Source organism: Condylura cristata, unplaced genomic scaffold (genome assembly GCF_000260355.1).
Source record: "Condylura cristata isolate star-nosed mole 26May11 unplaced genomic scaffold, ConCri1.0 scaffold00001, whole genome shotgun sequence".
Lineage (NCBI taxonomy): Eukaryota > Metazoa > Chordata > Mammalia > Eulipotyphla > Talpidae > Condylura > Condylura cristata.
This window is the reverse complement of record NW_004567102.1, coordinates 69,876,758-69,889,782: the sequence shown is the minus strand read 5'-3', so window position 1 is coordinate 69,889,782 and position 13,025 is coordinate 69,876,758. Positions and strand designations below refer to the sequence as shown.

Below are 13,025 nucleotides of genomic sequence, written 5' to 3'. Positions count from 1 at the left end.
AGGAGAAATTGTCATACTTTTCATAATAATTGCACTAACTTAAAATCCTCTTCAGCACTTGTTTCTTCACTTGGATAATAGCCATTCTCACAGGTGTGATCTAATGTTTGTTGATTTGATTTGCATTTGTCTAGTAATGGATAGTGAACATCTTTTCATGTGTCTATAGGCCAGCTCTATGCTCTGCAGATAAGCGTCTATTCATAAATTGCCCATTTTTAAATGTTTTTTTAATTGTTGAGTTTTATGAGGTCTTTGTATGTTTTGGATATAAAACCCTTTTGCACATAGTATGTACAGTATCTCTTCCCTTTCAGTAGGATATGTTTTTGTTTGATGCATTTCATTTTTCTATACAAAAATGAATGTGAATATGAATATGAAACAAAAATGTCTTTTTTGTTTGATGTTGTCCTGTTTATTTTTGCTATGCTTCTCTTGCTATTCAAGTCAGTTCCTAAACATATCCCTAAACATATCCCTAAGGCTGATGTCAAACTGTCTATGTCCTATTTTTTTTTCTATGTATTTTTATGGTTTCGGTCTTATATCTATGTCTTTAATATTGAATTAATTTTTATTTATGATGTTTAATAGTGTTGTAATTTTGTCTTTTTCATGTGACTGTCCAGTTTTCCTAATGCCAGTTTTTAAAAAGACTTCTCTCTCCACTGGAAGTTCTTATCTCCTTTGTTGTAAATTAGTTGCCATTATGTATGTCATTTTATTTCCATTGACCATGTGTTTATTTTTGTTCTAATACCAAATTATGTTAGTTGCTTTGTGGTATAGTTTGAAGTAAGGGGCTGTGAAGCCTCCATATTTGTTTTTCTGTTTTCTCAGAAATACTTTTTTTGCTTAGAGTCATGTACATTCAAGTAAATGTCATGATTTTTAAATTCTACTTCTGTGAAGAATGCCATTGAGAATTTTTGATATGAACGCCATTTCCCATCAGCAAGTGGATAAAGATATGATGTATCCAAACAATGGAAAACCATTCAGTTATGAGATGAAATCCTGCCATTGGCAACAACATGAATAGACCTAGAGGGTGTTATGGTTAGTCAAATAAACCAGACAAAGATACTGTGTGAATTCAGTTATAAGGGTGTGTATAAGAAAATAAAACAAACAAACAAATAAAAAAGCAGATGAATTGAACAGAAAAAAAATCTTTTGGATTATAATACCAATTTATGGTTTCCAAAATTAAAGAGGGAAGATGGGTGGGTAAAGGGGAACAATTGTATGATGAAGGATAAAAGAAATTGGCCATTTGGTGGCAAATTTGATGTAGTATATATACATGTTGACTCTCAGTGATGCACACCTGAAACTTATATGATATAGTAGTGCAGTGTTACTTCGCTAAATAAATAACATTCTGATCACTAGTACACACAGTTGTTATGGTAGCATATGAATAAGGTGAGTATAGCATAGATTCCAGTTCATTCAGGAGATATTTTAATCAACTCTTGAGGACCTTATTTCAAGCATTTGGATGAAGCCATATTAGATATAAATATCAATAAGACATGAGTTAGATATAAATGTGAATAAAATCAAGACCGAACCACAGGAGCTAGTAAACACATAGATGGGCCTGTAGGGTTTATGACTTAGATATATGGGCTCTGTCATTCTTATTGCTCATTGGCTTGTGAACTTGGGCTGTTACCTATCTTCCAATTTACTTTTCTGAGAATCAGTGTTCCCTTCCTTTAATATGGAGCTATCTTTATTTATTCATTATCTTTAGTTTCTAATAGTTATTGAGTTTTGTTTGGTTTTACTTTAAGAGATTCATTCACTATCCCATTGTCAGTGGCACCATGAGTTAAAAGTTTATTTGGTGGTTACTGAAACTCCATCAATGAGTTAATTTTCATGATTTGTGGTCCTATAGAAGTCTGAGCTTCAGCAAAAAACAAACAAACAAAAAGCAACAACCAGTCTAACCAATAGTTATTGGTTAAATAGTCTATTTAGCAAATGAGTAACTTCTCTAAAGTCTCATTAATCCTAAGTTACAGTGTTAGATCAACAGTTGGCAATGGCTGGACCTGGAAGCAAATTCCTCTAGGTATCCTTTCCTTTTAGGTTTCTTGTGTATGGAGAATATTCCAGACTACTGATTTTACTACAAACATTAAGCTGATAGATATGGGCAGTTCTAAGATTTTACAGCTTTTACTGCCTGAAGCCCTCAGTGAACTCTGTGTACCCCATTTTCTGCTTACCTGTTTGGAAGAGACCAAGAATATTAAATGTAGTAATCCTCTCAGAGATGAAAATTATTACGATAAATATGAGATGAGCTACAAAGTTAGACAAATACTAGAATAAAATTTCCTCGAGAAGAATAGTCAGACTTTGTAAAGGGTTATCAGTCCCCAGAAAGAGTAACTATAACAAAGACAAACTTAGACATGCCCTGATGAAATTCCTGATTGCCTGGATAGTGGGAAAATATCCAAAGGTCTCTACAGAAGAGGAACAGGTTATTTATATTAGAAGAGTTTTAGACTTCTCATCTAAAACTCTAGAAGCTGGCTGATAGTGTAGTAATATTCAGACAACCAAGGTAAAGGGATTCTTATCCATAATTCATTATCAAAAGTATAATGTTTCTGCCAATAAAGGATACATATGTTGATATATAACAGTTTAGAGAGCCGAATGAATTAAGACAGAAACCTCAAGCTATAAGGGAAAACATTAGATTTCTCTTAGGCATAGAGGAAACATTAACTTTTTTTCTTAAAGTATTTTTTGTTTATAAATTCTTAATACTTCACAAATTCTTATGCATTTTCATCCATTTAAACTTACATGTATCAATTTTTATAGCGGAATAGAGAAATAGCAGCCTTCTAAAAGTTTAATCTTAATGTAGAGCAAGGCAATATTGGTAAGTATAATATCTCAGTTGGAGAGAGACTCAGATATTCTGCTTGGTTAAACAATGATATATTTATTGTTGTAAGAATTGGGAAGATAAGCAGTAGCAAAACTGAAACATTGATGGAAATTAAAAATATAAATTCAAGAATAAGTATGCTCTGACCAAAAACAAAACAAGTAGAAAAATTTAAAAGCTATAATTTAACAAAACGGTAATGAATACTGGTAATAACCATGACTTACACTTCAAGAGTGAGAGACCTCACATGACCTCATTAACAAAAAAATCATGAAAGTATAGAAGCAAAAAAAATAAAAATAAAAATTAAGTGAGAACACATCCTGCTTCATGAGGGAATGGAGGCCAGCAATCTCTTTAATACCTGTTAGCATTTGTTAAGATGCAGACATAGGAAGTAGAAGAGCAAGTCTTTTATAGGGAGTGTCTGTGATCAGACAAAAACCAACTGGACTTCTAATGCCAGGTCGACTGGCATGATGAACTGGAATGGGAAAGACTCCAAATGTAAGTCAGTACTCACCACTGTCAATTTTCCACCACAGGAATTTTGTAGCAAAGGCAATGATATGTGAAATTATAGAAGAGGCCAAAAGAGAGTTTCTTTAATCTCTAAAAGCATCCCAAAGTCGTTCTAGAAGGAGGAACTAATAAATTTTGAATCTTTGATACATATATTGATGTTAAATAAATCAATATCCCAGACCAACTCCCTGTCTGAATTAAAAACTTTTCTCTAGCCATAGTTTCTAAAATAAAAAGATGAACCCTTTATGTACAGGTTGTATATGTAGCTAATCTGATTTGTGGTGGGAAATTTTGAGACTTGTGAATAAACAGGAGTAGGTGACCTGTAATTAACACAAAGAACAATCAGTGAAGGAGACTACAGATGATCAAAATGTTAGTTAGCACACAAGAACTTTAACCTTGTACATATGTTAAATGAGGAAACATGGGCTAAATGAGTGAAAAGATGGAGAAATTCAACAGGGAAATGAAAATTTAAAAATAAATAGAAGTGAAGAGTGTGGTAAATAAAACAAAAAAAAATCATTAAGTTGGAGAAGTGGTAGATATTGTGCATTAAAAGAAAAGGGTCAGTGAACTTGGACGGAATAACAAATTATCGCAATAGAAACACTGTGTGTGTGTGTGTGTGTCTGTGTGTGTGTCTGTGTCTGTGTCCGGGTAGGGGCAGAGGGAGAAAGATAACATCAAATGAACTAAATAGTGTTATTAGCTTCCAGAAGGAATAGAGAAAAGAGGCAAAGAAATAATGGGGTTGGTGTTTTATGACTCTAATAAAATATATTTACCTAATAGATATAAAAATGATATAAAAAGCCTAGCAAACACCAAGAAGGATAACTGAAACCACACCTAAGTACATGAAACCTAAAGAGAACATCATAAAGGTAACCAGAGAGGGAAAAATTGCATTGCATGTAGGGCAATAAAAATAAGAGTGATGGCTTCCATCTTATAAGAAACAATTGAATAAAATAACTTAAGTGTTAAAAAAAAGTAACTGTCAACTAAAAATTCAATACCTGGCAAAAAAAACTCCTTCAACCCTGTTTAAGACTTCCCAGTACCCAGTACAAAAAATGTAATTAGTCACCAGTAGATTTATACTACAAGAGATTCCTTAAGGGGTATATGAGAAATAATCACATGTAAAGGTCTAAATCTTTAGAACATATATGTGTATATAAATATACATATATATGTGTATATATATATATATATACATGAAAACTAGTTTTTGAAATTTGCAAAGACTATTGACTGCATAAAACAAATATAAGGATAATATATTGTGGAAGGATATGCTGATGATAATGTAGAATTTATAATGTGGAAGTAAAATATAAGACAACAGGATAAAGGGTGATAAGGATAAATGGGAAAATACTGTTTTAAGTGCAGATATTGCTCATGAAATGAAAAATCTTAATTCAGGTTATACCATAATAATTTGAAGATATATATTATTATTATTATATCTAGATTAACCATTAAAATATATACAAAGATGCATAGCTAAAACTTTAGCTGTTAGCTTACTACAAATGGAATAGTAAAAATATGTTTATTCCAAGAGACTATAGAAAAGGAGGAGGACAGGAACAAAACTAGATGCAATAAAATGGCAAGATGGCATGCTTAAACATGGCCATATCAATAATTGCATTGATATGTAAATAATCTAAGCACTAAAAGCAGAGATTGTCAGATTGGACAACTATAAGATGGACACTATTCTGTATGCTTCTCGATTTATATTCTTGAATGATTTTTTTTAATTGATTACAGATGTTGGATATTCTTGAATCCATTTTTTGCTATTCTAAATTTTAAACAATCCATGATAATTTGATATTTTAGCTATATTCCTGCACAATTAACATGTTTAGTGAACACAAAGTATATTTGGAAAATAAATGAAGACAGCTCGTTTTTCATTTTATTCTTTCCCAGAAAATAAGTGCCTTACTCAATGTGCTCCAGAAAAACAATCAGTAGGATAGAGAGGGAGGGAAGGGGGAGAAAGAGATTCATATTAAGGAATTGTTTTTTATCATTATGTTTTCTGGCAAATTCAAAATCTGCAGAGTAGGGTAGCAGACGGGAGACCAAGAGAGAAGAGTGACAGTTCAAATCTGAAGGCAGTCTGTTGGCAAAATTCCCTCTTTAAGGGAAGGTTGGTCTTTTTCTTAAGGCCGCTCCACTTTATGAGGAGCAATCTGCTTCACTCCCTGTCTGCTGATTTAAGTGTTAATCCCATACCATAAAAATACCTTCACAGAGACCTATAATGTTTGACTAGATACCTGGCACCTAGCTAAGTTGACACTTTAAAAAATAACCACTACAGTAAGCTATTTGTGAGCTTGCACATGGCTTTATACCTTAATATAAGTGATATAAAATACCAAACAAAAATTTTGTAAATAAAACCTGCTTAAAATAGGATCTCAAAATTGGAACGTTATTCCTTAAACGTGTTCTCCTTTGTTCATACTCAAATCTTGAAAAACTTGTATACATGCAAATATGTATGTATTACAAGTGATGTTTCAATTTGTAATCTAAATTTAAAACAAAGATTGTATATTTGGATAATCAACTTAAGAAAATGCTAGTTTTGAACACACCCTTATACCGAAATTGAAATGGCAAAATACGTAGCTTTTTTTTTTTTTTTTTTTGGTAATTTTACAACCTGAGGATTTAGATTTTTTTAATTTATTTTTTTAATTTTGAAGTTACTTTCTTTTTTAAAAAAAAATATTTATTTATGCATACAGAACTGGGGTATAAGCCAAAGGTGTAGGGGCGGTGAGAGGCTTCACCAGAGACAGGTGGGGAGTAGAACAGGCAGATCGACTAAGTACACTGCTGAGGGGAGCAGCAGGCAGGTCAGGAGTGGTCTGCTGCGCCATGTGGTCACCTCCAGGGCAGGTGGGGATTGAACTCATGCTGAAGTAGCTTTAGCTTCTTAGTGCTGTGCTTTAACCCGCTGCGCCACCAGGGAGGGCCCTGAAGTTACTTTCTAATTGGATAAGAATTTTAAATTAGTAATCAGCTGAAGCCATTTTTACAGTGATCAGATTGTAATAGTGAGATGTTACTAATTCTTAAACCCATTGTATAGCAACTCTCACTCAAAAGTCAGTGTGTCTTGCCAGATTGTTCTCAATGGTTGCTGCTAGAGTATGTAGGAGTGTGGAGCCTGAGGATGTAAGGATTTCACTATTTGTTCTGTATGCTTCAGTATTATTAAGAATTTACAATAAGAATTGGCATTGTTTGAATATTTTCTATTATGAATTAACTGAATTTTAAAATATATTTAAAGTCAATCCCAGTGTTAGTTTATGAACAAAAATCTGTCTTTCCATCAAAAATGACCTATAAAACTTTAAGACAAATTACTAAATTGCACTGTAGCATTTCTTCAAAAAATAAAAAAAAAGGACATGTGTTTTACACTTAATCAAAAGCGTAATTTATCCTTTCAAACTTATTTTTTTTATCACTGCCAAATAGGCACTCAGTGGATATCAGTTTGTTGAATGAAGGTAGTAGAGTATATTACACTTCATTGGCTAAAAATAGAGATTCAGAAAATGTTTGCTGGTTTTTCTTTTTTTTTAAATTGTACTATTTTTTTGTTGAGGTTATGTTGGTATACAGCACCATCTATGATTTGGAGGTATAGGTTGACACCTCTTCTGCTGTTTGTTACCACACCAGAACCACCACCAAGGTATGCTTCATCCTCCACCATAAACCATTGGACTCACTCCACATCTTGCCCCCTCCCTCTACCTTCCTACCTGGCAGCCTCAGTTCTGTCTCAGATTTTAGTGTTAGTTTTGGTTGGCTTGTTCTGCTCCCTTTTTTGTTTCTCTGTATTCCACATATTGGTGAAAGCACCTGATATTTGTCTGTCTTCTGATTTATTTCACTTAGCATAATCCTCTTCAGTTTATCCATATTGTGGCAAATGGCAAAATTTCTTTTTTTTATTGTTGGGTAATACTACACTCCTTGTGTGAGTGTGCGTGTGTGTGTTCACACATACATAAGAGAAAACATGTATATATGGGATTCATACACACATACACATCTCATCATTATTTCACTCATATGTCATTCACATTGGTTCCATAATTTGTTGTAAATAGTGCTTCAGTGAACACACCAGTGCATATATCCCTTCAAATTAGTGATTTTTGGTTTTGTTTTTTGTTTGTTTATTTTTTGAATTCTCCATACGGATACCAAGGAATTGCTGCATCATCTGGTAGATCTATTTTTACTATTTGGACAAATCTCTATACTGTTTTCCATAGGAGCTAAACCAAACAACACCCCCACCAACAGTGTACAAGGGTTCCTGTCTCCCCAAACCCTCACCAACACTTACGGTTTCTGGTCTCACTAGTGTGAGGTGGTATCTCACTGTGGTTTTGATTTGATGACAAGTGATGAACATTTTTTTCTTTTGCCTGTTGGCCACCTGTATGTTTTTAGAGAGGTGTCTATTTAGCTTTCTGCCCACTTTTTGACTGGATTATTTCTTTTTGTTGAGTTGCATGAGTTCTTTGTAAACCTTAGGTATCTCCCCTTGTCAGATCTTTAATGTTTAAATATATTTCCTCCCATGTGGTCAGTGTCTTAGTTCTTTCACTGTGCAGAAGTTTTGTAGCTTGGTATAGTTTGTTGCTTTATTGTTGTAGTTAAGTTCCCAAAGATACCATGAAGTCATTGTCATGAAGTATATTGCTTATGTTTTTTCCTATGTATTGATATTTGTTTGCAGGTCTTAAGTCTAAGTCTTTGATCTATTTGAAATTATTTTTGTATGTAGAGTAATATAGTATTCTCATTCCTTCCTTTTGTTTATGGCTGTCCAATTTTTCCAACACCATTTGTTCAAGAGATTTTCCTTTCTCCACCTCGTACTTGTGACTCCTTTGTGATAGATTATTTGCTCACAAAAGTGTAAGTTTATTACTGGGCTCTCAATTATATTACATTGTTTCTATGTCTGTTTTTACTCCAATAAGTACTATTTTGATTACTATAGCTTAATAGTGTTGTTTGAAGTCTGGGAGTGTGATAACTCTTTTTTTTGGTTGTTAAAATTGCTTTGGCTAGTTGGGCTTTTTGTGATTCCATATCAATTACAGTGGTAATTGCTCTATTTCTTTGAAGAATCCCATTGAGTTTTTGATAGGTATTTCATATGTATATTGAATTAATGATATGTAAATATACATATTGTAATAGGTATTTTTCATAGGAATATGTTTATTGATTTGGATAAGAAGGCCATTTTAATAATGTTACTTATTCTAGGCCATGAGCAGGAAATAGTTTTCTTTGAGTTTTTCTCCTTGTTTTTCTATCCCTTTCAATAATATCTCCCAGTTTTTATTGTACAATTCCATCACCTCTTTTGTTATGTTTATTATTAGGTATTTATTTTTAATGTGATAGCAAATGAAATTGTGTCCTTGATTTCTTTCTCATCCAATTCATTGTTGGCATATAGGAATACAACCAATTTTTTTTAATTGATTTTGTAGCCACTTTACTGATTTACTGTTTCTAATAGTTTTTAGTGGAGCCCTTAGGGTTTTCTGTGTATATTATCATGCCATCTGCAAATAGTAATAGTTTTACTTCTTTCCCAGTATGGCTTCCTTTTTTTAATCTTTCTCTTGCTTAAATGCTTTTTCTAGGAATTCTAATACTATGTTGAATGATAGTGATGAAATTGGACAGCCTTGTCTTGTACCTGATCTTAGAGGTAAACCTGTTTCTCAGCATCTAATAAGATATTTAGCTGTAGTTTTGTCCTATGTGGACTTTATTATGCTGAAGTGTGTACTTCTATCTCCATTTATCCATTTATCAAATTTATCAAAAGTGAATAGTGAACTTATCGGTGCTTTTGCTGCTATTGATGTGATAATATGATTTTATCTTTCATTTTGTTGATGTGGTGAGTTACTTTGTTTTTGGAATATGGAATCATCCTTGTATCACTGGAATAAATACCAGTTGATCATGATGTCTGAGCATTTTAATGCATTGTTGAATTCTATTTGCTAAGATTTTGTTGAAGCATTTTGGATCTTTGTTCACCAGGGATATTGGCCTATAGTTTCTTTTATGATGTCCTTGTCTTCTTTTGGTATCGGAGTAATGTTGATGGTTGAGAAATTTTTTCCCCCTTTTAATAAAACAGTAACTACATTGTTTTAAAATCATGTACTTTGTTCATTTTGAATATATGTTTGCAAAGTGGTGAAAATGATTTTATGTTTATCTCAGCTTAATCCCTTATCAAACTTTAAGAAATTTAGTTAAATGCGTGTAAATGAGAGAAACTTGTATTTTGTTACAACTATGAATTTTGGCAGTTGTCACTAACAACACATTGCAGTTCTCATTTATAACCACCTCTCTTGTGACAACATTTAACATAATTTGAACTATTCCAGTGTTCTAATCACTTAATGATCTGATAACCGGGTTATATAAGTGAGACCCTTATCTGTGTCCTTTTTTTACCTTGAGCCACACTTTGAACTAGTATCTTTTTCATAGATGAGATGCAATGTGTTAAATTTTTAGAGGCTGCTTTTTGTAAGAAAATTCAGTAGAGGATATGGGGGGACAAAAAGATAAATCCATACATGATAAAAGAATTTTTTCTCAAGTTTAGCAGTCAATATCATTTTAAAGGAAGGAATCAGGGTAACCTTTTTCTTCACATGCCCCATGGTGATTAAATAGATGACAGAATATGTCATGGTAGGAAGTCAAATGATCAAAGAGAAATTCAAATAGACTTGTTTATTTCTTTTGAGAAAATAAAGCACTGATTCCTTCTGTTGCCTTTTTATGAAATCTTAGTGACCCCCAAGTAAGAAATGAAACTTTTATGGAAGCAATCTAGCAGAGCAGACATAATGGTAGAATTTTAGAGCCCAAGCAGGATATCGACACATCTTGTGCTGTTGCTGGACACAGCACTGGAATGGGAAAGTTGGCTTAACTAACCTTGAGTCTGGTTTCTTAGTAAACTAACCTCTTGGACTGTTTCTGATCAATGAATTCATGGTGAAACTTGAAGGATCCTGCCATCAAAAAGAAGCTTCTTTCCTTGTATATACTGTAGGAATTACATATTACAGACTTAAATGTTTCTAGAATAAAATGGATGCATCCAATAAGCAGATATTTACAGTCTTTTCTTTTCACAGGTATTATCAGCACAGAAAGAAAACCTTATAACCACCATACAGATACAGCACCAATGGTAAGGCAGTCTATTTCTGCAGTGTTATTACTGATAAGAAGCTACAAAGTGATACTGGGGACAGTGACAAAAAATGCAATTATAAGAAATGCTTTAAATCTCCCTTTTGCCAAAGTTGCAGCCATGTTTTTTAATTAATGAAGAATACTACCAATTTTTGCCAAGAGAAAGTAAGATGCACTATCACTTTTACAGATACTTGCTTAAATCAGTGTTATAAACAGAATTTTTTTTTTTTTATTGAGGTAACACTGGTTTACATTATTTATGACTTAGGGAAATAGGTTCACATAGTGTCAGCTGTATTATCACACCACAACCACCACCAAAGCAGCCGAGTTCTTTATTCAAGACTTCTGGGTCCCCTGCCTGCTTTGCTCCTACCTCTCTTCTCTCGTCCCTCACCTTCTAGTAACCTCTATTCTGCAGTCATATTTCTAGGGTTGTTTTGTTTTGTTTTCAATTTAAAAATAGTTTGACTTTTGAGAAATAAAGTAAAGCAGATTTACTTGCATGTTTGTTTGTTTTTTTAAGATTTATTTATTTATTCATATAGAACTGGGGTACAGGCCAGAGATGTGGAGGGCGAGAGGATTCACCAGAGACAGAGCGGGGAGCAGAACAGGCAGATCAATGAAGTACACTGCTGAGGGGAGCAGTGGGCGGGTCAGGAGAGGTCTGCCGCACCATGTGGATCTCCTCCGGGGCAGGTGGGGATCGAACTCATGAGGAAGTGGCTTAAGCTTCTTTGTGCTGTGCTTTAACCCACTGCGCCACCAGGGAGGGCCTACTTGCATGTTTTAATGATGAGTGGTCAGTATGCTGGCATCATTGTTTGGAGTACATGTTTTGCAATGGTGCACACAGGCTATTATGTTTCATTTCTCTTATGTGCTATGTTTTATTATTATAGAAGTGAAATCTTATCTCTTACCCTTCTGTATTGCTCACATACAACAAAAAACATTTCACAATTACAGTATTTATTTACTACATTAAAAGTAATTACAGATGATAATGTAAGAGGAAGACAGGGTTCCCTTTAATCTCTGATAATATTTGTGTGAAACATCAGTTGCTAGAAAGCTTCATAGGAGATAGAGCCTGGAGTATATCTTACTTGACACTAAGTTTAATCTTACTTCTTACCCTCCTATATAATAAATCTTTTTAGTACTCCATATAATTCATCATATCCTATTGTGAGAAAGATTTGATAGTATTTTTTTAAAGAAAGTATAAACTATGTTAAGCTATTTGATTTTATTGACAACAATATTTGTTTACTGACAATAGGAAATTGATTCCATTTCGACTTTGTAATAAATCCAATATGACTGATTCAACATGTTGGTAACTTAATAAGTAGGACTTCAAAAAAAGACTCATATTGAGCAGTTAATTATTAATATAATCATAGAAAGAAACAGTAATAATGTATAATACAGTTACATTATCTGCTAAAAATGTGGCCATAATACTTATAGACTTTATTATTTAATACAAAAAAGGTTAGCAGTTATAGAAAATATAATTTAATATATTTGTATAATATACACAGTCATGAAATTATTTTACAAAATTTTGAAATTTAATTCTTATGGGCAATTCTTAGGCTATTCCTGTGTTTACATATCTTTTATGTACATTCTGAACCTCAGAAAAATGCATCTTGACAAAGTTTTTTTGTTTTTCCCTATGGGATGATTGGTATTTCCACATTAATTAGATGTTGAAATAATAGATGGGATTCTTAAAAAAATCATGAGGAATAATATTTGCAGAGGTACAATCTCAAAGTGATCCTAGTGAAGTAAAGGATCTAAAGTACATGATCTAAAAATACATAAAAATTTAGATATTGGTCTTTTGATTATATATTTCAATTAGATTATTAAAATGATAGAAATGTTACTAGCATTTCTACTCAGTATACTTGTTAATATTGCCACTCCAAGACCATTTGTTTCTGGTTATGACTTGAACCAAGCTTCCTTTCTAATGTGATTTTCTGAGCTCTTTTCCTGCATATTCCATTATGCCTCAGCCTTCATAGCTCCTTGCCTTCCTGACATTTACATTTCACTTTGCCCTTTCTTTATAGTCTTTAGGTAGAATCACAGTTTGCTTGTTATGTAATGTCCTCTGGTCCCTCAACTACAGTTAAGGACTGATTTTCATAGAAATATAATTTTCCTAATTTGTACTTATGTGTCATTATTTCCCTAAAGTGATTTAAGAGAAGGAAAT

General features: G+C 32.9%; 1 protein-coding gene across 4 annotated transcripts in view; it reads left to right on the top strand.

The window, feature by feature from the left end:
• AHI1 (Abelson helper integration site 1) overlaps positions 1-13,025 on the top strand; it is a 166,604-nt gene that overhangs the window by 89,076 nt on the left and 64,503 nt on the right. For 3 of the 4 annotated variants that reach the window (XM_012722687.1, XM_012722683.1, XM_012722689.1), the window contains one exon: positions 10,720-10,775. In XM_012722687.1, the coding sequence (XP_012578141.1) occupies positions 10,720-10,775 (56 nt within the window). Of the gene's footprint in view, positions 1-9,189; positions 9,261-10,719; positions 10,776-13,025 lie in introns of those variants that run through there. The other variant, XM_012722696.1, reaches the window with a different exon arrangement.